General features: G+C 39.9%; 1 protein-coding gene across 1 annotated transcript; it reads left to right on the top strand.

Moving 5' to 3' along the window:
- Positions 1-42: 42 nt before the first annotated feature.
- Positions 43-24,240, top strand: ttyh3a (tweety family member 3a). Its single transcript, XM_053339324.1, has 15 exons — positions 43-342; positions 1,023-1,242; positions 5,618-5,787; positions 8,444-8,555; positions 8,708-8,928; positions 9,860-9,955; positions 10,903-10,975; positions 11,839-11,914; positions 15,171-15,226; positions 15,906-15,998; positions 16,809-16,901; positions 17,707-17,843; positions 19,244-19,417; positions 19,834-19,909; positions 22,019-24,240. The coding sequence occupies exons 2-15, from the start codon at positions 1,117-1,119 to the stop codon at positions 22,097-22,099; spliced, it is 1,584 nt and encodes a 527-aa protein (XP_053195299.1). The 5' UTR covers positions 43-342; positions 1,023-1,116; the 3' UTR covers positions 22,100-24,240.
- Positions 24,241-25,609: the final 1,369 nt, after the last annotated feature.

The raw sequence follows: 25,609 nt of genomic DNA, 5'->3' as shown, positions 1-25,609 counted from the left end.
TCACACCGGGGAGGGCGGCTGTGTTGCAGCCGGGCCGGGTAACCTGCCAGCTGGGTGAATGTCGTGAACAGTCGCTATATTGGCTCCACTTTGGACGGAGGTTGTGCTGTAGTCGGAGGGGCTTGTCTGAGTCGTTTCGGTGGAATAAAACTGCAAAGAGATGAACTGAGGAATAAGAAACTGGGACAAACCAGGATGTAACTTACTGCAGACCATAATGTCAAGAGGAACAAAAGAGACTTCTTGTTGTTATTCGCCTCCGAGTCTGAGTCTCCGTGTACTGAACTAAACCAGCAGCTAAACCGGCTAACATTAGCTGAGTTAACGCTGCATACATTGCGGGTATGACTTATTATCTCTTTTTTGTGTGTTTTAATTGCGATTTAAATTAACTACGACAGTGCAGATTTGAACAGCTAACATTAAAGCAGGATATCCGCTGTAGAGACAAGACATTGACTTAGTTGACCTGGTGTTTCGGTTTAACTGGTGACCGTGTTAACTGGTGACTTTCACGTAGGCGTTCTCCTAAAAAGGACTTTATAGTTTAATAATTTTTCATATGTCCTTAATAACTTAGTATCTAACCATTTATGTACGTTTCAATTGTGTTCAGAAGACGTATTAACCTCTCGTAACGTATCTTAAAATGTGAGAAAGTCACCCGTTAACACGGTCTCCAGTTAAACCGAAACACAGGTTAACAAGCTAACTAGCTCGCTAGTAGCTAAGCTTCAGGTTAAAGCCATTGATACTAGCTTATATCTGCAAGGTTAAAGCTCCAGCTAGCTATGTTAATGTTGTCAAGTTTGCGTGCGTCTTTCCTCTACTTAGTGCTGCTGTCTGCCTGTATTAAATAGTAATAAATGTATGGATAGCATTTCAATTATGCATTGGGTGAATAAGGAAATGAGCACCAATTAACTTTATTAGGTAGTCATACGCATTATTGTGAGCGAGCTCGCCATTATGGTTTCTTACAGTAGTGTAACAACAACTGGCTCTGTTTTGTTTTTTTACAGACACCCTGTATGAAGTGGAGTCCCTCGCCTGTTTACAGTTTCAAGCATCCCTTTGCTTTGCTTGTCTGTTAAGTAGCATTTGAACTAACTCGCCATGGCAGCAGTGGTGAGCTACTCTCCACCATGGTGGGTGAACCTGCTTCACAGACTTCCCCATTTCAACTTGAAGTTCGAGCAAACGAGCAGTGATTTCCAACCTGAGGACTGGACATATCAACAGGTAAAAAAAGAGTGACCTCATTCCTCCTTTTTTGCCATTCAGTATCAAATGACCCCTTGAAGTTGGGATTCCCAGACAGATTACACACATGCCTTCAGGGATGTTTACAACTAATGATTCATTCATCAGTTTGACTCGAATATGATAAGTAAGAACATGATGGTGTACAGTCTTGAATTGTTGTTTAAATGGATGTTTCCTCTCAGTGACGGGTGACCTGTTTGCACCTGTTATGTCTCGTCACCTTTTGATCTATGTCACCATCTGTGTGTAGCTGTTATATCTACGTCTTGACCTTTTTAAGACACCTGCCAGCTGGCATAGTATACTGTGTATACCAAGCCACCTAAGTTGACCTCAGCAGTCTCTCAACTATTGTTCTCTTTTTGAGTCAAACATAACTGGTATTCATTGTATTATATGATTGTAGCTGCAACAATTAGTCAATTAGTTGCCAACTTTTAAATTAACTATGAACTATATTAGCTATTTTGATAAGAAATGTCCAAATGATCTGATTCCAGCTTTTCAATATTTGAATATTTTCTAGTTTCTTCAGTCGTCTCTGACAGCAAGCTTCATATGTTTGGGTTATGGCCATTTGAGTGTGTCACCTTGAGCTTTGGGAAACAGTGGTCACCATTTTCTGACATTTTATGGATCAAACAACTAATTGATTAATCAAGAAAATCATCAACAGATTAGTTGATAATGAAAATAACCATTATAGTTGCCGCCCAGCATATGATATTTATAACTTTGCTATAAAAAACAAAGCATGAGTACTCAGGTAAAAGAGGTTAAAAAGGTGGCAGCGGTCCAGAGGGAGACCACACAGCCTGATGAACAGCACCAACTGGGGGGAGGGGAAAACAGCACAGCATTTGTTCACATAGTTATTGTTTAAAAGATTGATCCAAATTTAAGTCAAGTGATAGTTTATTTCCGTATTGAAGTTGGGTTGAGTTTTTGGAAGGTCTGTTGCACCCAAATTTGCCTTCATTTATGCTGATGCAATTAGTTTAATTAGCTGTCACTTTGGTGGGCAGGTTATACTTTCAGTACTGGACACCTCTGACAGTTTTGACCCTCGGGGTTCAGAGAAGTAGCTCTGTGAGTTGTCTGCTTGAAAATGTGGAAATGCAGGATACTTGACACATCATTAGTCAGTAGCATATGACCATGTGTCAGATGATAGGGTATACTTAAACTCTGCAGAAACATCAAATTCAGCTGTTCATCCAAATGTATCCAGTGGTTTTTAACATGAAGGTTTCTGTCCATGTTATTATAATGCAACATACAAAAAATAAGAAGTTATACTCTATCACTTCAGGAGTACATTCAACCACAGAACAATAAGCATAGTTGTTTCTTCATTTGTTTTATGCTGTTCCTTTTTGAAAATGTGTCGGTATCAAATCATCTGTGGTAGTGTGGTTTGTAAAAGCCTCTTGGAAACTGAGTATAGACCATGTAGCATTGTAGTTTCAGACACGACAGACCACAGACAGAATTACAAGAGCTAGAAGGTACTTTTCACACAAGTGAAAGTTGGCAGACATTTATGTGATATTTCAGTTGCATTATCAAGTCTTAAAATAAAAGAGTTACCCTTTTTTATGTGGAAGTATGACTCAGAAAATCCAGAAGTGAATCATGCTTGCTTAGAAATGGAAGGACATGTTCCCGAAATGCATTATTAGCATCAGCATAAGGTGATGTCCTAAAGTTTTACAGATACCCGTGATTGAAAATGAAAGTAATCACAGAGGTTAAAGTACATTCTCGTATCACTGTGACTCATTTCAGGAAGTGTCAGGTATTTCCTGTCTGGTTTTCTTCAGGTGATAGTTATTCATGACGTAGTGGAGAAATTGGGCTTAAGTTCACCCACACAATATAAGGAGACACTGGTTTCAATTTGCTGATAAAGTTCACTATTGTACCACCTCACTGTTGTTTATTGTCTCGCTCTCTGAGTTATAATTGGAAGCCTTTTCCTGGTAGGACAGGAAAGGTTCACTGGCTGAATGTATAATAATGAATAATGTTTGCTGATGTATTGGTGTGGTGTCTAATGTCTACAGCAGGAAGTTCAACATACTGTTAAAAGGATGGAGGCATTCAGTGGACACAGAATAATAATGATATGATAATTGTAATAAGTGCTTTACAGAAGAAATAAAACCAATAAGGCAGATAAAAGTAAGCAATGAAGAGCACAGAGATAAAGACAGATGTACAGAAGTAATACATCATGGTGAATCAAATAATAGATAAAATGCTTTGAAGGTGAAACAGTAAAAGAATAAAATCAATTAAAAGTTATACAGTATTAAATATAGCAATTCAAACATTTCCAAAAGCTTTCACAAAGAAAAAAGTTGGCTAAAGAATGGCCAAATGAAAGTGTTTTATTGCAGCTGTTTTGCACATTTTTAATGCGGCAAGAGAGAAAATAAAATGGTTAACGTCAGGCTAGCATACTCAACCATTCCCCCCCCCCCCTATGATGACAGATTGTTGTCAGTGCACTCATTCAAGCTTCAGGGGAAATCTTGACCAGGTGGTGCTCACTATGGGACTATATGATGACTATGCAAAAGCAAATCTTGGATTTCTGTTGCCTACTACAGCCTACTACACACAGACAAGAAGTACAAGATACTTGAAACTGCATTATTCAGTAGCATATGACCACGTGTGAGACGATGGGGTATACTTAAACTCTACAGAAACATCAAATTCAACTGTTCAACCAACTGTCTTAACTGTGCAGAGCAGCATGCAGGAGCCAAGTCATTCAGTGGCATTCATGACTGATCAGACAGTCTGTTGTTTGTTTTTGTCACAGTCAACACTAACAATATTGTAGGGAGGACTGTTGGTGCTTACACAAAATATTTACACAATGAGATTTTTTGATAAATAATCATCAGTAATGTGGATGTAATGACTAAGTGAGTAAAGGCCAATACTAGAGCAGCTAAAACAGTGTGTTAAATAAAAAGAAATTGCATCACTTTACTATAAACGCTGCCTTTAACTCTCACATACTGTTCATATTCTGACTCATAATTAGTCTCTAGACCAGTTCACAGTCATTTTTGATTTTGATTAATCCTTCTATTTGAGTAATCTTACGGAAAACATTCACAATCACTATTTTATGGACCAGGGAAACATTTTATAGAATATGATGAATACAATAATAAACACAGTTTACACATATGTATAACATGTGTATAAGCTGCTACATTTTTTTTTAAAGATGCATTTTATTTACATTTCTGTTTACTGTGAGTGACATTATGAAAGTCCTGATTTGACCCTGAACAGTAGGTAAAGGTTAAAACCAGGAAAAGTGTCCTATCACAATATTACGATATCCATTATTTAAGACTGTATCTAGTCTTTTATCATGACCCTACAGTAAGTATTATCAGGATAAAGCCTAGTTTTACCAAATATTGCTAAGTTTTATTATTATATTATTTTATTATTCCCAGATTGAAATGAATCTTTGCCCTTAACTGGACAACAACCTCTTTGCATTTTGGGGCGTGTCAGATACTCAGAAAACAGAACAAAGAGATCAACCTCAGCTTTTTACAACACAAAAGTAGAAGCATGGAAATTTGCACCCGGCGTTGAATCCTCAGGAGTATACAGTGAACACACATGCCCTCAGTCTGACCTACATAGGACATGCTGCTGTTGTCTGGGAGGTTTTGACTATCACAGTATATATCACTGTACCGCTGCCTTTGAAATCCTGCCGGTGTATAACGATGACTGTTGTAACATCGAGCAAATATGACCAATTTTAAAGGTGTTTTTGTCTCACTTTTATTTTCACACTGCATATTGAAAAGGTCTCACTTCAAAGAGGGATTTTGTTGTTTTTGTTTTTATTTTAATCAAATCTAAAATTAGCTCCACATTTGTCGAATGGGCTCTCCCACACTCAAAAACAAAATCAAAAGCAGCATTTTCTTTTTTCCTTTCTTTTCAAATCACAGAGAAAAGATAAAACAACTTACTGTAGAGATGCTACACTCACCTGTGCACAAAATCCAGTTTCATTGAAGACAGTAAGCTACTTAGTAGTAAAAGATAATTGAAGCTTCTGGTGCATACAGTCGACAAAGTGCACATAATAAAGAAGACAAATGTAACAGTGTCTCTTTTAATACAACATGCAGATAAGAAGACAACACATTTGAAGCTCGTTGATCTTCTTCAAGCATACTGTGTAGTGTTTCTCTGCCGGGCACTTTGGAAGATCATTATCCCTGCTGTAATTGACATTAAAGTGGTATCAGCAATGAAGTTTCTATAACCCTCTTCCTCTGATTCTTCCATCCATCAGTCCATTCTGCTACTGGGAGGTTTGGCGCTGGCCTGTCTGGCCCTGGACCTCCTTTTCCTGCTCTTCTATTCCATTTGGCTTTGCTGCCAGCGGAAGAAAAGTGAGGAACAGCCCAACGCAGATTGCTGCTGCACTGCGTGGTGTGTCATCATCGCAACGCTTGTCTGCAGGTGAGCTGAAACACACAATGAGAGCGGTCATGTTCATTAAACACGGGGTCATGCCTCTTTTTTTCTCTCTGAAAAGATGTTTTAGAACATTGACAGACAAGTGGTAGTTGTAAAACTTTACTCCACTCTCCACATCCACAGTTTTGGCAGCAGAGGTTAATTAGAATGCGATCTTTCTGTAGGTCACCTGTCATGGAAGATTCTCAGCAGGATTGGATTATTTATTATAGAATCAACATCATAATCTTTAAGAGGCCTACTGTAAGCATTTTATTTAGATGGCATTCTCCAGTTGCATAGTTGATATTAGTTATTGTAGGTTTGTGCAGTCAAATGCAAAGGTATACAAAAAGAAACATCTTCAGTCAATAGCTGTCCAAACTGCTCTGAATATGTAAATGATGTGCTAAACAACAACCAGCAGATTCAGCAGGATAGAAAACAGGCTGTCTCATTGTATTTTTATGACCCCAAACTAACTGACAACCCCTCCAGGAATATCCAATTTTATGATTCCATTAATAGACACAAAATCAATAAATCTCCACGTTGGCAGAGTCTCAACAGCATTGATGACTCCTCTGTGTGTCTGCATTGAATAACCCTAATTCAAATTTGGCAAATGACCACAGTTCATCACCCAAAATAATCCAGAACCACTGTTAGCTCAGGTCAAATTAAAGACATCTCAAGACATACATTCTTAGCTGAAATCTATAAAACTTTATTGCAGTGAATTGGGCATCTAAAGTAGGACTTACACCCAGAGTGACAGCCCTAAAATTATATAATGATAATAATGCATTTTATTTAAAGGCACCTTTCAAAGCACTCAAGGTCACCTTACAAGGCACATATAACACAACAACAGTTCATCAAACAATATAAGTCATGTGACATTTAGTGCAAAGATAAAGAATAAATATGAATGTGACTACAAAGTGCATTAGTACAATAAATAAACAAGAACGTGATTGCATAGTTAGCGTGAGACAGAGTAGGCCACTCTGAATAGGTGTGTTTTCAGGCGGGACTTAAAGGTAGAGACAGAGTCAGAAGTGCGAATGTCTGGTGGGAGAGAGTTCCAAAGGCGGGGGGCAGATAGGCTGAAGGCTCTTGGCCCCATGGTAGTTAAGTTGGCAGATGGGGCAAAGAGCTGGTTGGCAGAGGAGGATCGGAGATTTCATAAAGATGTGTAGATGTGAATAAGTTCAGAGAGATGAATGGATGAGTCATTAACTGTATCATAGTTTTGATTCACTTTATGTTCCTGTAGGTTCTGTACACAAGTGCTGAGGGAAATGATATTTGCATATATGCACACTTGAAGCCAAAAGACTGGAGGAGTGATAGGATGCAAATGTACATAGACTTAATTTTTATGTGTTGTTATTTTTAGTTTTGAGAGTAGACATTTAAAGTGTGAGAACACCATCTGGACATGTTTTATCTATCCTTGAACATTGAATTTGTTTCCTGTTTTCCTCCTTCTGTTGATGGCCCACTGGAGAGCCATCGCAGTTGACTCAGAATTGCACAAAGAGCGTGGGGACCTGATGAGTACAAGAACTGCATTACAATCATTGTATCTGTGTGTGTGTGTGTGTGGGTGTTTGTATCCACGTACAAATGTGAAAGAAGGAAAAATCGAGTCAGAGAGATGAGAAATTTCTGTGTGTTTGTTTTGCTTTGAGTCCATCCTTGGTGTCATTCCACAAAACTCTGCATGACTGTGGAGGATTTTGGGATTATCATGAATTTTTCTCTTTGTTTTTTCAGCTATTATAAAATTGTTTCTTTCCCCGATATTGTAAGAGTTTCCACAGGTTCACACAGCAGTAGGGAGTTTTGTTTTTGCTGTGACACTGCTCCCGTTCACCTCTTTTCTTACTGCAGCGTGTGAGAGGAAGAGATTAGCAGCTGTCCAGGAAGAGGGCAAACCCATTGATTCACTGAGTGCTGTTGGCTGGACATGTTAGACTGGTCCGACTTAGCTTCAAGTGATTCACTTATCATCATCCCCACTTGATAAAATTCACCCTGGCATAGGATGGGTGTTAGCAAAGAGACCAACAGCTGCAACACAGGAAGAGATACCAGCACAGAAGCTCCTCTCTTCAAATTGCTTCCCAGAGCACAGAAAGGGCGTTTTTTAAATATTTTTTCCTACTGAAACTGCACTTGACATTTAAAGAAATATTCAACCCAGTTTCTTCAACTCTACTAAACATCACGATAGAATTTCATAACTTACCAATAACAAAATTGTCCCAATATTTAAAACATGTTTAATTTCACAAACTTATAGAAAATGTTGCCAGAGCTGTTTTTCTGCAACCTGAAGCCTGTCTGTGCAAATGAGAGCCGATCTCCTGTCTCAGTACAGCCTTTGTCAGGGGTAGTGTGGGGTTTGGGGCATAGCTGGTCCATTCCTCTGTGTTTCCATGGTTCTGTATGGAGTCTTTCTACTGGAACTGAAAGGAGCCTGTTGACTGGGGTCTGAACCGACAGGGTTAATGTGGAGTTCACACGCCTCTCTCTCTCTGCCTAGCTATCTCCCTCGCTCACTCTCCTCTCTGTCTCCTCTCTGTCTTTTTTAGCTAATCCCTCCTCCTCACCACCCTGTCTCCCCTCCCTTTCTTTTGTTTCCTCTCAGCGCTGGCATTGCTGTCGGTTTCTATGGGAACGGCGAGACTTGTGATGGAGTGAATCGGCTGACATATTCCCTGCGCCATGCTAACCGCACAATCACTGGCGTGCAGAAGCTGGTAGGACTGAGAGCACAAATTATACCAACATGTTCAATAATTCATAACCCTTCTGCCATGAGCATTCCCAGTTCCCCCAACCACAAGACATGTGTATTGGATTCAATTTTTCTTTTCCATCTTGACCTGGTCGACCTCTGTGTTGCGTCTAGGTATATGACAGTTCATCCTCATTGAACCAGACGGTAGATGACAATCTGCAACAGCTTGAGGGCCAGTATGCGCAGCATGCGGACTACCTGTCCATCATCCAAAAGCTGCAGGGACAGCTGGACGAGCTGGTCAGACAGATGGTGGAGATTCCCTTCTGGGACAACACCGACGTCTCCCTGGAGGAGCTGGCCGTCAACATTGAGCTGTTTGACTGGTACAGGTAAGACTGTGATAGCCCCATCAATTGTCATTGAAACTAACAGTGCCATACAGACTAATAAAGGGAGAATAAAACTTAAATTCAGTGCCTGTCTCACTGTTGCACTGATGTGTACAGGTGCAAATATGGACATAGGAGCTTATTTACATAATTATGGCAGTTTCTGGATCATCATCAACATTTTATTTTCAGCAGTAAAAGTGCAACTGTTGGCAATGGCAGAAGCAGCCATGCCAGTAAGAATACGAGCATCTCAGACAACAGCAGACAGGTTGACAATAATTATTTTTTAGGCCGTGCTACATCCTTTTATTAAACTTTAAGTGCCGACACACCACATCATCATAATTTAGAGTGTACTGTTGCTCATTTCTTGAGTTCACATATTGTCGAATGGTTGAGAGTTGGTTCATCTGTTCCCTGACGAGACAGTGTTTTCAGAGGCTGCTCCATCTGATGTGTTTCTGAATTGAAATCTCCGAGTGAATCTCAAATAGGAAACAGAGTCAAGTGCAGACAACAAGAAGTGAATCTATTATTCTATCTCTTATTCAGCATAACATTAGGCAACTGACTTGCCTAGAAGTTCAAACTCACCTGTGTTTTTCACTGTTAGAAGACATTGTGGACTGTGTTGCTGCATCCCACTGGGCTGTATTGACTTTGCATACATTTATGCAGAAAATTGTGAATATGCAAATTGTATCAGTACAAATGGTTACTATGTTTTCAGGGAGTGTCCAGAGTCCACAAGGCAGTTACACATCATTACAGCAACTAGTAAATTGTTTATACGATAAGAATTCTGCTTTTCTAAGCTAATTGTTTGGATTACTGAGCTTCCTTTTAAGATGGCGACGTTTTTCAATGAGCGTTACTATGCTGTGCTGCTCTTGGCTATGTGTGTTGTTAATGACATTTGTCTTCACAGGTGGCTGGGCTACATAGGCCTGCTACTGTTCGATGTCCTCATCTGCCTTCTGGTGCTGTTTGGCCTCATTCGCAACTCCAAGGGAACGCTTATAGGGTGAGTCTCATCACGAGATCATGTGCACTAGAGTACTTAAGGGAAAAGCGGCTCTGCCTTGGGAAATCATTTTAGCCGTCGTCACTGAATGAGGGGCAATTACTGTACATGAAAGCCCCCCCAACTCATCAGAGCCACCTTGTCATTTGAGTTTAGCCAAGATAGATTCATGCTCTATAAAATATCAACCCAGTCACAATTCATTTAGCATCACATCATCCTCAGCATTTTGGTTATTATTAATGACACTTCATGACACTTAGTTCCACAGGTTTGCCCTTATGTAGTTAGCTAATGCATTTATGTTTTTATATTGAGTATATAAGCTATAAAATGCTATTTACACACAATGAGCATTAAGAATAATATGATAAAGTCTACCATGCATCATATCATATGTAGTGACACTATTCTTTTGCACATAATAAATGATAGTGTGTGCGTAACTATAGTGTAAGTATTAAGTATTTCCTGTTTTCATTATTAACAATGGTTAGTTTAATAACTCACATTTCTCTGCCGTGACTCAACTTGTAGTTTGTTGAGCTTGTTTTTTTTGTCTTATACCACACTTTCCCCATAGGGTTTCCAGCACATGATTTTTTTAGTAGTTATCTTTAATAATGTATGTAATAGGTAACCTGTTGTAGTGATGGGTCTGCCAAGCTCCTGCTGTCAAAGTTCCACCTCCTCCTTCTGTTCTCTCTGTTGTTCAACATAAACACAATTTACACAACTTGAATAACGCATTTGGAGGTGAGACTAGTGTCATACTTACAACAAAACCTGGTCCAATGGGATGCATGACCAGGCTTAATGCATAATAAAGACCAACTTTACTATAGCTTCCTCTGCTCTATATGAAACTGTAGTACATGTGAATGGTCTTGCTCTAACGCTGCCAGTTCAATGTACTTAAACTTTACACCTCCTCTTTATTTCCCCAGAGTGTGCTTGTTTGGTGTAGTGGCTTTGGTAATCAGCTGGGCCTCCCTGGGGCTTGAGTTGGCCGTCTCTGCGGTAAGTTTCTCTCCGTCGGCACATGAACCTTGTTTTCCAGGTGGAACCTCACAGTTCACTGCCTGTAATTGGATAACACATTTTTTTTGTGTCCACATCCACTGACTGCAGTATTTTTGCCTTAGACATGCATTTTATTTATTTTAATCAGTACAGTAAAAGAGTCAAGATGTTGATTTTAATGTGATCAAAAAACAGAAACACCTATATGATGCCATTCAAGGCAATAAGTTAACCTTTCAACTAATATAAAATATTGTTAAAACAATGAGCATACACATACAATGAGCATACATTTCACAAATGTCATTTCTTAATACAGATTTGTTGTGAGGTGTGGCATTACAATTAAACTTTTTTTTAACTTTTTTTGTCACTCAGTTTTTTCTACAAATCCTGAAGATTAATGACAGTGATTACGAAATGTGATTACAAACAATAATTAGGATTAGCACTGTAGCCTTAATATTGAAGCCCTTGTCCACAAAAGACTAAAGCATCTAATTTGGCTTTATGTAAGAAAAAACTACTTTAAACCAGAATACAGCAGCATGAAACTCATCAAATATATGATTAAGATTAGTCAAAAAAAAGCTGAATGCAAATCTGTATTGAAGCAAATGAAATATGAATGTGGAGGATTTCCTCTGCTGTAAATTAATCACACTGTTGACACCTAAATGTGCTTAATGTAGTTTGTGTGATAGCTTTTTTTTTAATTTGCAATCACTTACTCTCATGTTCCATTAAAGATTAAAGACAGCAAATTAAACGTTGCGTTCGTGAATCTGTTAAAATGCAGAGAAAACGTCACCACAGCTGCATCTTCTTCATTGTCTTCATTGTTTGTTTGTTTTTTCCAGACCTCCAGTGACTTCTGTGTTTCTCCTGATACATATATCACCAAAGTAGCAAACCAGTATGGAGTCATCAATCAAGGTATGAATCGCATATAATAAATGTCGTCCATATGACTTGAGATGACTGTGAAGTAATACACCATTTAAAAGATCTGACTGAGTGAACACAAAACGGCCAATATTCGTCATCTCCCAAGTAGAGAGGACACATTAGGCTGCATTGTTAAATCTCTTCTCTGTGGCCCATAAAAAGCCTCTAAAAATGACTGCCACATCTGCAGCAGTGTCAAAGGGCAATGGGCTGCCTATTTAAGCAATACAGAAGCCACTCTTAACACATCTCGTTTTGGTAATTGCCCAATCTGTCCCATGATGGGATTGCGTGTAAAAGAAGAAATTATAGTGCTTTGTGAGTGAGTGAGTGTGTGTGTGTCTGTGTGTGTCTGTGTGTGTCTGTGTGTGTCTGTGTGTGTCTGTGTGTGTCTGTGTGTGCGTGAATGATGAAGATAAGAGCAGTGGAGGAGAAGGTCAGAGACACAATATATGTTCTGCATCCCTCTTCAGTCCCTAAGAAAAATGAGAATATGTTGCTTGGAGGGGAAAACACACCAAGTACTATACACTGCTTGCCGAAATCAGGGCATCAGCTGTAAACATTGTGTGATGTATGGTTCAGCTGAAGCATGAGCACCAACTGACTTTATTCACTGGACTGCATTATGCTGTAGATATGAAGCTTTGTTTTTGCCTCAGGCTGATTCAGGCAGTATGGGGGGTTTTGCTGTTCTATTTTCTGTCTTTTAACACATGTTAACTTGGAGCCATTATACTCTACTGTGAAGAATGCATTAAGCGTATTGCTATTATGCTAGTAGTGCAAATGAATATAAAACCTTATTTTAACCTACATCAGCCTTAGAGAGGTTACATCTTACTTTGTATATTTTTGCTGCTTGAAACTGTGACAGGTAAATCTCTGGCTAGGACAAAGTGTGTTATTACTACAGTAGATTTATTACTTTCCCTCCCTGGTGGCTGTTGATATTTTCTTGAACATGCATCATTTCAGCAGCCAGTTTTTTTGTTTTTTTTTTTCATTCCTCTGCTTTCTCATCATTGTGCACTTATGTCTGACAGTTGCTCTTAGTACAAACAGAAAATGAGGATTAATCTGTGTCATTTTTCATGTTGTTGTTAGTATTCATGTGTTATTCAGAGTTTAATTTATAGAGTATTTTACTAAGGATAAAAAGCAGCAGTGACAGCTTAAACTTAAATAGAGATGCATATCATTCCGATATGAAAATTCAGTGTTTTTCCAAGCATAGTATTTTGAATTAAAAATTGGTAAACCATATCAAGGCTTAAGACAACATCAGCAATATTTGAGCTTTGTCTGACTTTCCTTCGTAATACTTTGAAAACCTTTCATATCAAAATACTGACAAAAGCTCCAGGGACTGGAACTAAACTTATATTGACTCTCTTATACTGCCAAAGTCTGAAACCTGGTGGGATGATCTGGTGGGCGATCACGTACCACCGTAGCTACAATCTGTGGTTTACTCATAATCAATCTGATCATATATAAGAACAATATCTCTCATCTTGTCCAAGTCATTTTAACGGTTTTTCACTGTAATGTGGGCAGAACTAATGGAAAAGTGGCAAAAGTAACAATTTAATCATACAAAAGTTGTTTCCTTAAATGTATGTTTGATCTTTATGAGTCATAAATGTGTCCTCTTTCAACCCACTGTATATTGGCAACACGATTTAACTCTGTATGTCTGCACAGTTCATACTAAGGATATTAAGTAAAAGTAACCTTTGCTCTATGATGAAGCATCTGTAGCTTCGTACAAACTAAGTCAGACTTCAGGAAATCTGCTGCCCCTGATATTTACATGTGTGGGCGTATATGCGAGGGCTGGATCGACACAGACTTGCTTGATATGCACTCTACACCGGAAATTCTGTCCGCATGAGTTTGTTCAACTGTGTGGGAAAGAAGCTCCTGACACAGCAGTGTGTCTGCACGTCACTGGCACCATGTGTTAGGTAGTCGGTGGTGTTCTCACAGCTTTGTATTTGTGGACATCGCTGTAGTGTTTGAGTCACACAATCTTCCGCATATGAATGATTTCTCATCGACTCCTACTCACACTGCGAGGTGGAAGAAGTAACTGGAGTAGGAAGAAATGGCATGAGAAAGCCCAAAACTTTAATTACAAGCTGCTTTGGTTCATGGTGTACTGTGAACAGCATTCAAGTCTGATCATGTTGTAATTAACAGTACCTCAAAATGATGTAACCACTCTTTGTGCTGTTTTTCAGGAGATTCTGTGCAGTAAGAAGGGTTATACCTAAGCTTCTCACTCGCTTAATTGTAGCTGTGTCAAGGGGAAAAATATGTTCATTTATACTATTACAGCCGAGGTGAACTTTATTCTTTTGGAACATTTCACCACAGAGCTCAGGATTAGCTCAGCAGGTGCAAAGTAGCAGGCAAACTCTAACAGGGCAGCCAGGAACGCAACAAGACGCAGTGAGAAAATAATAAATGGTTATGCATCCGCCTCTGTCTGAGAACAAGAATAGTGGCGGCTAAAACTGTTTCTGGGAAGGCAATTCAACCTGACAGAAGAGATGCGAGAATTAAGAGATTAGCTTTCTAACTACATGAGTGAATGAACTTGGAATAAAATGCAGCTGTTGATTACAAAATGCTTCAATGTTTAGGTTCATTCTCGTCTGAAAAAACACAGTGTGTACACAGCTCTGACTGGCCCTCCTACACAGTTTATCCAAGAAGAGAAATAGTGAACTACTCGGGCATTTTTAAATGTCGTAACATTTAGGTTTCAGGATCCACATTTTCTCCACCTCACAAGCTCAACATTTTCTGAGCTTGGCTGTCATTTTGGTGGGCTTCATTCATAGTGAAAAGAGCTGAAACCATTAGTCAATGAATCAGTATGTTGTTCAACAGGAAAATAGTCAGCAACTATTATGATACTAATTGATTAATCACATCTTTTTTTTTAAGCAAAAAGGCTTAACTTTTTTTTTCAGTCTGTCAAATAGAGGGATTTGCTGCTTTTCTTTGTAATATATGATATACAGTTGAATTTCTTCAGACAAAACAAGCTTTTTCAAGATTTTAGCATCTGAGAAAATGTGATGCAATGTTTTCACCCTTTTTGACATTTCATAAACTAAACAACTACTTTCAAATGTTATGTTATGATAATGAAAATAACTGTTAGTTGCAGCCCTGTATATGAATGTATGTTTCTCTGCTAACATATTCATACTGTCCTCTTTCCTCACAGATATCCTGCAGTACTACCTGAGTTGCAGTTTGGAACAAACCAATCCCTTCCAGCAGGTTGGTTGCATATTAAACAAAATTAGCTTTTGCATGTTTGACTTTTTTACCTTTTCATATCAAACCATCTTCCCCCTAAAGACGAATACAAGTAAGCTCTCTTAACATTCATTTAATACTGATAATACTCAAATCTCTGCAGACACAATGATACAGACATATTTTCTGCATGATGTATGACCTTGTAATTGGTGAGAATGCGACTGGGCAAAATGAGTCACTCCCACTGCACTCCCTTTTTTTTGCAGGCAAAAGTACAATACTTCCCTTTTTACCAGCAGGAAAACTGATGCAAAACAGCTCTTCCTGTGTGTCTGCACTGACAGCATGTGCTCACTTCAAAGGATGTTTCACTGAGGCAGAATCTCAATTTGCTGTGAATCTATAGTTTCCCTTAATGGACTGCGTGCATTTTGTCTTCAGAAGTGCATGAATAAATCAAAACTATTGAGAGCTTTGCAAGTCCAGGCATCTATTGTTAGTGCAACTGTAAAAAGCTATTTATAGATACAGAATATACAATATGTAAGACTTTGAGCTCATGTCCATAAACTGTCAGCGTGCTTCCACCACCTGCAAAGGGAGAAAGCAGCTGAAGGTTCTTGGTAGTGATTTAAAAAAAATAAAAAATACTTTTGAGATGTTCTGGACTGCTACAGTATTTATACTTTTATTTCAGAAGCTTTCTGGGAGCCACAAAGCATTAGTGGAGATGCAGGATGACGTGTCTGAACTGCTGCGCTCTGCCACCAGAGAGTATAAGCAAACTAAGGTATGTCTCAAGCCTCATCTATACACTCTTTCCTATAAATGCCCCATTACACGGTGGTTGTTACCATGCACACACTTCCCCAGCAGGCCACAAGCAGTCCTGTGCTATTGTTCCATTAGTGACGACAGAATATCCCTGTGAATGGGACCAAACCACTGACCTGCAGAGAAGTGAAGTGCACCTGTCCACATAAAGATCTGCTGACAGCCCACCTGGGACCTGCATTATGTCCATTTTTGCTGCATTAGGCTTTCACTGGCCCTTGTCAATACAACACTGCGGTATTGTCCAGTGCTGGTCCTTACACTGTGTTGACCGAGGCACAAATGAGAGCTGACACCGGGCACAGAGAGAGGCATATTTCCCTTCACATACCCCAACACAGAGAAATGTGCTGAGGTTGTGGAAACGCTTATATCAGGCAATCAGACACATTTTCCGCTGGAACTGTAATGAGAACAGGAGGAAGAAGGGGAAACAGCCCATTAAAATGTATCATACATTAAAATCTGCTTTTTCAGCCCGAGCTGCTGTGCAGTGTTGCATATTGATGAAAGACACATGTGCGCTGAATGGATAATATCTGACTTAATCGCTATCAAAAAATTGTGGCCAACTTTTTATTTGCTTTCTTTTATGTCATTCTTGACTTCTTTCACCATTTATGCAGGAGTAGGAAACTGCCACTTAGTACAAGTCTCATTGTCAAAAATACAACTAATTTGTTTTGTTTTCCAATTTCTTTGTTATGGTTGTTAAGCCTCTTTCAACAGATATAATATAGTGTTTTTTATCCTCATTCATTTCCAGGTAACTCTGGAGGAGATCCAGGGGATACTGAACACCACGGAGATCAACCTACATCAGCTCACTGCGCTGGTGGACTGTCGCAGCCTGCACATGGTGAGCCGGGACAAGGACACTTACAAACTGAGACATTCTTACTGTCGCGCATTTCCACGTCTCTTAGAAAAGTGCTGGAGGACTGATCTGTTCTGACATCTATGTAGTGCAGATTAGTCGTATAAAGCAACCCTTCTTTTGTGCTCATGCAGCTGGCTACACCTGTCATTATAAATAACATTTGCTTTCCTGTATGTGAGTTCTTGTCCAACTGATGCTGGCCGTGTACCATTTGTGAAGCTGGCTGAGTGACAAGTACTTGGCTGTCTGAATGCTTTGGAGGATTTTTCCCTCAGTGGCGTCCAAATTCCAAGTGCACACGTGCAACTTTTGTTTCTCTCCGCTCTTCCTCTCCTCTCAAGCATCTCCCCTGTTACCATGCCAGAGCTTATTATTTCATGAAATTTAAAGTATCTTCAGTAGAATACAAAATGTGTTCCAGTCCTGTGCAGGGCACACAGGATGGAGATTTTCAGTCATGATAATGTGGAGCGTAGTGCGAGGTAAAAAATGCACTGCTTTTCTTCTTGTAGGCCAGCTGTGAGTTCATTTGTTTGACCTAGTTTAAGTAAGAAATCGAAGCAGTTTAAGCAGTTTAAATAAGAAAGTAAAGCAAATACGTTATGAAAACCCTCTTAGAATCTACATTAAGTAATTTTTAACAGCAACGCTACCATTTCACTACCTCCTCATATTTATTTTGCTCTTTCCTCCTTGTGTTAAAATGCTTTGGAGGTTTCCAGTTAATTGATCTGATCTGTTTACACCTTCTATAATAAAACTGGTTTCTCTCTTTATTTTGCAGGACTACGTCCAGGCCGTGACTGGTCTGTGTTACGATGGACTGGAAGGCCTCATCTACCTCGTGCTCTTCTCCTTCGTTACTGCTCTCATGTTTAGCTCAATCGTCTGCAGTGTGCCTCACACCTGGCACAAAAAGAGGTAAGACTTCTACTGCCCATTTCCTTCAGAAACTCCCCAAAATAGGAAGCAGCGCAAAAGCTTTATAAGCTATGTTTGTGTGCGGGACTGTGGATACAGTGAGAAATAGTTTAAGAGGATAAGCCTGTCAATTAATTATGGGTTTATAGCATTTTTTCAACCCTTCAACTCTTGTTGTTACACAGCATGTGAATGAACAGCCAAAGTAAGCCAGTATAAATCTGCACAAATAAGGAAACATGATTATGTTTGTGTAAAACTTGTGTTTGTTTGCTGTACAAAGATTGGCTGTGTTTACCTCTGGGACATGTCCAGAATGCTCCAGCTGCTTCCTCAAATAGATTACTTCCCCTTATCCCCTGTAATTGTGCAGAGTTGGCCTAAATCTATCATAACCACCGCCTGAGCTGGTGTCATTTTCTGCAGCATGGAGGGGGGTGAAATTATTCTAATTTCTGTGTCCTATCAGAGGAGGTTTGCAGGATCGCTACGAGAACAGTGGTTTCCAGGCACAGCCGTCAGCTCAGCTGCACCACATAATTAACTGATCCCTCCTTACCATTGGGGGGCATGTTCATCAGTTTGATCTCAGCTGGAGCTTCCTGTTATAAAGCAAAGGCTTACACGGCAGCAGTCTGTTTTCCTCAGTGGTCCCCACTAAGCTTGTTTTGTTTTACTGTTGTAATGATGCATGCACACTAATTCCTTTCACCCCATCTGGAATTACGGTGGAAATAGCAGCTTATTATGAGGATTTAGATTTTATATTAAAGGTTACAAGTTCTGAAGCATTATTAGTGTAATTATTATGTCATCTTTTATTCCTGATGTACAGATGTAAGTTCATGTGATGCAAGATGAACTCAATGTAAGTGCATTATCTCATGGATTAGATATGCAGGAAGAAAGCTGTGGGATGAACACTAGAGGGAGACAGGCTCCATGATGTCATGTTGCTGTGTTTTGGCAGACCTAGTTTTGGTGCATTATTATTATGTTGTAGACACTGATGTGCTCCATTGTCTGAAAAGAATCAAGTGGAGTTACATTATTTCTGCAACAGTACGCGGCTGCTTTAATTTGACAATTCATTGTGACTATGCAAAACGAGGGCTTTATGTTTTCTTGTAGAAGTTGCACCAGTTACATGAGGCTATTTTTAAAGTCTTAATTCAGTTCCATTAAGGTCAGTGGAAAACTGCATCATCTGTATTTTAAACCGCAGAGAATTCATCGTGTTTTCTCTCCCTCAGGCGATGATGAAATTGAATCAAAAACGTGACTGAGAATGAATACAATGTGACCACGTGGCACCTCTGTGCTCCTTTTGTCATCAGTTAGATGGAACAAGGGGTCCCTCTGGTGGTGCTTTCATGATGTGATGGTGTATGTTTTTGCAGGATTGATGAGGACAGCGAGGACGAGTCTCTGAGCCACGGAGGAAGGCAAAACCCTGATAATCTGTACCGGGTCCACATGCCCAGTCTGTATAGCTGTGGCAGCAGCTACGGCAGCGAGACCTCCATCCCTGCTGCTGCCCACACTGTCAGCAATGCACCAGTGACAGAGTACATGTAAGTCACCACTTAAATAAACTATCAATACAAAGCAACACTAACTGAAAGCCTGGCTTCTCCTCAGTGTGGCTGATATTAGATATCTCATGTACTTGAGTCAATTTATACGTCCCCAGAGAGGAACTCAGCTCTCCTATAGAAACTCATGTCCTGGCCAGCAGAGATGCAGCTGTTGCTCTCCAGCTGTGACGCTTGTGAAATCCAAAGCTCTCTGCCTCATGAGTGAAGCTCAGTGTTAGGAAAACTGGGGGAGGGAATCCTTCTGTAAACTCCATAAAGAGCGTAAGGCCTTGGTATTCTGCGAATTGTAGCATGTAGTCAGTATTTTGTTTCATGTCTACAAAGCAGTGAGTAGAGTTTGTTTCAGCTCTTTGCTTGTTGTATTTGATCTCGCTGTGTGTTTAATTCTGCAGGGCTCAGAACGCCAACTTCCAAAACTCCCGCTGTGAAAACACGCCTCTGATAGGACGAGAGTCGCCTCCCCCCTCGGTGAGTGAAAACATTAGAACTGTAGAAAGACCTCCAGGTCATTTGGCAGCCTTTTGGGAAGGACTGATTGTACTAACAACATAGTACCCTGATCGCTGGACCCCATTACAAAAGGATAAATAGTCATGTACACCAGCCTAGAAACATGCATAACTATTATCACCATTTTGTTACATGGCATAGTTTTAACAGTACATATTTAGAGAGATCCCTTCTCATGGAGGAGACCCAGGCTCAGGCTCTGGTTTCTGTGAACAGCTACCCTGCCGGTGACACTGCACCTTACCTTTTTATGATGAAGAGGCAGGTGTAACAAAAATTAATGAACCTGCACAGAACAGTAAAGTGTCACATTGTCACATGACATCATTTATATCTTTGATGGCAGTGTTTTCAGTCTTTACTTGACAAAAGCTGACACAGTTTGCGATGTTAGCGAATGTATCACAAGCCAGCCTCACTCATTCCCTCCTGCCCCCCTTTGACCTAAACCTCCACCGGAGATCCTGCCCCCTCCCCCTAGTGTCCGTGTGTCTGCCTGGACCTAGACGCTGCTTTGTGTATCTTCTCTATACTCTCTTCTTGTCGTTTTTTTTTTTTTTTTTCCCCCTGCGAATCCATACAGTTGTATTTGACTGCCGCGGACAGTAACAGCGGTCTCAGCTGGCAGTTAAAGCCTTCGGAGAGTTCAAGATCGTTTTGGTAACCTCATCTGCTATGCTAACAGGTACTAAACATGCCCGCCTCCTCCACCTGCTGGCCTGTTCCTCCTCTGTACCACTTCCCAAACCCAGCTCTACTCACCCTCTACTCCGGTCCCACCAGAGCTGCTGGACCACCCCCACCCTCCTTCTGTCCTTGCTAAGTGTCCCACCTGGTGTCTCACCTGATGTTTGTTTCCCGTGGCCCCAGGCTGCATGTTCCCCTACCCCTCAGCACCACAGACGAATTGGGAGGAACATGTGAAGCTGTAACAATGCCCCGAGGCTCTATGAGTCAGTGATGAGTCAACGTCAAATTAAGAAGCCGTTCAACTGTTTGATCATGTGGATTTTCTTTGTCTTGATTGATTAGAGGGGGAACTAATTGGGGTTACATGCACTTACTTTATATTATATACTTTACTACCACAAGGAAACAATAGTACCACTTTTTTTGTATGTCCTTAAATACACAATACACATTTTAAAAGTTTAATAGAATATACTTCAATATATTAAGCTTAAATTTTTTATGTCTTTATATTTTCCCTACTGTCATTATTTGATGGTTTAACTACACAAGTAATCGGTGAACTCACACCAGTTTAACAAATATTGTATACTACACAAGTATAAAGTGTTAATGGTAAAGGTAAATATCTAATGTTACATCCAAGGTAAGTTGTGCTGTTTGGTTGAGCCTGCATTGGTGCCTGTGCTCAGCTTTCACATCCTCAACAGGCTGTCCAGATGGCTCTGAAGGGAAAAGTGAAAAAAGACGCAACCAATTCAACACATGAGTTTGAAATGCAGCCTTCTCTGTGCTTGTATCGTCTGTATTTCAAAAAAAAAAAAAAAAGCATGTGTGCATCATAAATGTTTACGAATGACTGGCTCTGCCGATATGCACGCAGGTTAAAAAACATAAAAACTTCCTCTTAAATTGATGTATATTTCGACAGTTCCTCTGATGTCCTTGTCCTCTGTAGCTGTTTTCTGTGATGTTCTTTCTATATTTGAATAATTTAAGATCCCTTTAGATTCCAGCACTGCGGAGTAACTAGTTTGAAAGGTAATCTGTGTAGAATTTTCTCTGATCTGTGCTCAGTGGTGATTTTTGATGCATGTATATTTTTATGTTTCTACACTGCTGCATTTGATGTATTATTTACGAAAAGGGTTTTTTTATTTTTTATTATCCCTTTGCAAAGCATTGGAGCCAAAAGACACACTGAGCCTTTGAAATTGTTTGCAAGTCCAACATAAAAAAAAAAATTGTCAGTCTTCGAAAACTACATCTTTCAACAAGTTCTAGAATTATGAGAAAATCCTACATGGACTGTGTTTTAAAGTGATATAAGCTCATTGCAATTAACTATAAAGTAGCATTTTCTGTTTTAATTCACAGTACACGTCCAGCATGCGGGCAAAGTACTTGGCAAACAGCCGACCAGATCCCAACAACACTAGACCAGATCCAGCACACTAGACAACACTGGACTCGTCTCGTCTGCAGCACTGACGTCTCTGAAGTCACTCAGTCAGTCTTTTTTCTCTCATTGATGATTTTTCCATTCAGTCACTCCACCTCCTGCTTCCCTGCACCATTATCTGTCTCTCCTGACTTGAAATGGGAAACCAAATGTTTTTGACGGTTGTTGAAACAAAACTGAAAGACGTCCTGCAAGAAAGTCATCTCACCAATCAGGAGCGGAAGTGTGTTTAGTCTGTCTCTCGTAGCTTTGAATCATTTTCTAAAAATTTCACAATCTTTGGTTGATGTTTACCGTCGCGAGGATCGTCATTGTTGCCGGGAGTTCATCTGCAACTCTGATGATGATGATGATGATGACGATGGAGCCCGCACTGTCATACACTCCAGTTTATTATTTCAGTCATTTGTCTACACATTAACACATCATGACGTTTACAGTGTCACACCTAACAAGGCATTGCAGTGTTGAGGACTCTGGAAGTGCTCATAGACAATAACACTGATTACTTTTGGTTGTTGTATTTGTAAAGTACTGTACTGCTCTCTCTCATTGTCGTGGCAGAGTAAGAGAAATGCCTTACACATGAATATGGGAGGAAGGTATCCACTGTGTTCCTCCCACCTGAGGTGTAGACGTCATTTCTCACACAACACACTCGACACAGATCATCATAGTTTAGATTCATTGTACAGTGCAACATCTCAGCTCCTCAGGTCAGCTTTGTGCTTGTGGAAGTTGATGCAAATCTGCGTATATAAACCAGTAAGATTTGCATTTTCCTCCAGGTAATGTAGACATACTGTAATATCACATGTGCACAACACATTAATACTATTTTTTACAATACATTGGCTTGTTGTTGGAGTTTGTCTTAAATCTAATGTCTGGGACCAGTCATCCTGCAGTATTGCATGTCTTACAGGTCTGATATCTAAGAAACTGTTATTTCCTGTGGCATTTTTTTTTAATGTATAGATGAGCCACTATTCCACAGCAGTGACTGTAACAGATTTTTGAACCGCAGAGTGCTGCGAAGCTGTGAACTTGATTCTGGCACATGCTCTCAGAGGATTTGATGAGGACAAAGATGAGTTGCACTATGGCAATGCAGCTGTTTTGACAAGTGGGTGACGATGTTCATCCAAAAAGGAAAAAAAAATAATAACAACCGAAAGCGTAATGAGAGATTTTTATACTACTGGAAGCGGTAATGTTTTTTACAGCTCCATGAAGACGATGGTGAATCCCAGGAGGACAGAGGAGTCTTCTGCAACATTACTCCAGACTTTTTAAGATGATTGCAGTGCCCTCTTCACCAGACTACTTGTTATTCTCTCCATGTTCCTGTTCAGTTGTAAAGCCTCTCCTCCCCTAACAGAACCAGGAACTGTCCACACACATCCTTGAATCTGCACGCAATGATTTTCTCGACCAAACGTGACAGTTTAAAGTTTTAAAAAAATCCTCCCACTGATTATCTCATCAGATGTCTTAATGCAAGTTGATATCGAAAAATATGCATATCACAATTTGTAGGAGAATTTCAAAGAGAAACCTTATGCATTGGCAATGCAGTGTCTCACAAATGTGTTTTAGCATTTATAACAAAAACAACAACTAGATAACAGTGAGTGGATGCTGTGAAGGGATTGTAATTAGCCTGATTAGCCTCTGCTCTCTCTTATCATCTGGAAATCATCTGTCAGGCTCCTTTTTCCTGTTGAAGCATGACGATCCTTCAAATGTGGAGTGAGATGTTTGTAATAATCGCCGCTTCAACTCGTTTCTCTTAGATGTGCATCGTGATCAGTACAAGAGGTGTGTGTTCGAGACTGTGCCAACAAGTGAAGCACAAACTTTTTACTATCTTAATATCTTTTTAAATGTCTTTACTGTAGGCCTGTTTGTAACGTCGACAGCTCCTGGTTGCCTGTGCAATCAAATGAGAAAATGAGCCTGACTTTTTCAAATCATTTACGCTCTGTAAAGCATTACACTGATGCAATCTCTCTGTTTTTGGGTAGTAGTCATTTTCTCTTTGTTGTTTGTTATGCAAGGCTGTTGTACAGATTTAAGACGTTTTTAAAATGAAGAAGAAGAAAAAAAAAGTCGCTGAAAATTGACATTAACTTTTTTAAATTCACTTTTAAGATTATTTCACATTTTTAAACATTTTTTTATTTGATTTGCTTGTAGTTTTGTTTTGTTTTTTTTCCTTTTAGAATCTGTAGCAAGCACAAATGTGAACATGTGTTGCTTCATTAATGTGAATACGGTAAATAGATTTACATTTTAAATTGAGTTGAGTTTTTTTGTTCTGTTTTTCTTTTTTTGGAAACAATCTGTAGATGTAATCAGTTTATTTTATACATCATTTTTTGCTATCTCTAAAATGTGTACATGTAAAACCTGTGGTTATATTGAGCTTGGATGCTGTGTTTTAAAATTAAACAAACTTTTAACTGTAATGCACCGGATTGTTTGATTCATTGATTTCAGATTATGTTATCGGATAAATCCATCCTGACATCCTGACCAGAAACAGACACTAGGTAGCAGCATAACATCGCTGCCTCCCACTGCTGGCTCAGTTGTTCCCCTAATTTACTGAAGAGGCATGTGTCAGTTTTTTTCTACTGAACAGTAGTTGGGGATGTTTATTGTATTTTAACGCTGCCCAGAAGATTTGAATGTTTCCTGAGTAGCTATTCTCCCAGAAAGAGTCTCTGTATATTGGTATTTGTTTCTGTTGCAGAGCAGGGACAGACCTCAGGCTTGGATACAGATCAGTTTGAGGGGAGAAAGGCTGATTGTGTGTCTGACCTCTCAAGGCCAACAGCAGGCGAGAGGTCAGTGTCAGCACCGGGCCACCAGTCTGGTTTGGTCAACTTCCTTCATACCGCCAGCCAGCTGCTGCTGCTGCTGCCCCAAACGCCGCCTCCTTGTGTGGAAGGTTGGGGTGTTGAAATGGATTATGAGAGGAAGAAAGAGAGGCAATGGACTTTATAAAGTCAAATTCAGTTAAAAAAGCTGCTAAAACCTCTTCTGGCTCTTCAAAAATGTCAGATTTTGGCAGTAAATACAGTACTTTTTTCTAATCTTTTGAGTTGCTTTCTGTCTCAAGAGATGAATATAGAGGTTACGTCATCTCCCAGGTTCCCCGCTGTTTATTGTGGGGGCCGAACTAAACAAAGCAGTAAACAAACAAAGCATGACGGCGACATTTAAGTTTTTACAATCCGTCCTACACACAGTGAGCAGAGATGCAAATGAAATTTCACACGGCCTCACTGTCGAGGAAATTGAATTACCCTGCTTGTTGCCGGACTGAAGGAATGCATTACTAATGCTTTGAGGTGGGGAGCTGAATGGAAGGGGTGGGGTGGGGGTGCCTGCACCCTCTGACCCCCCCCACACAGACACTTCCTGAGTCTGGCTGGGCTCTCTGCCAGATGGATGGACCACAGCTCTGCTTCTGCCAAGCAGCTGCATGACGGACAGGA

This window comes from Scomber japonicus, chromosome 18 (genome assembly GCF_027409825.1).
Source record: "Scomber japonicus isolate fScoJap1 chromosome 18, fScoJap1.pri, whole genome shotgun sequence".
Lineage (NCBI taxonomy): Eukaryota > Metazoa > Chordata > Actinopteri > Scombriformes > Scombridae > Scomber > Scomber japonicus.
Note: the sequence above shows the minus strand (reverse complement) of the source record. Positions and strands in the feature narration are given on the sequence as shown.

What these genes read in the sequence shown, in the direction of transcription:
- ttyh3a (XM_053339324.1), top strand. Translation starts at nt 1,117, where the DNA reads ATGGCAGCAGTGGTGAGCTACTCTCCACCATGGTGGGTGAACCTGCTT. An exon ending in TCCAAGGGAACGCTTATAGG is followed by an intron (nt 9,956 to 10,902) that starts GTGAGTCTCATC and finishes TTATTTCCCCAG; the next exon opens with AGTGTGCTTGTTTGGTGTAG. An exon ending in GTATGGAGTCATCAATCAAG is followed by an intron (nt 11,915 to 15,170) that starts GTATGAATCGCA and finishes CTTTCCTCACAG; the next exon opens with ATATCCTGCAGTACTACCTG.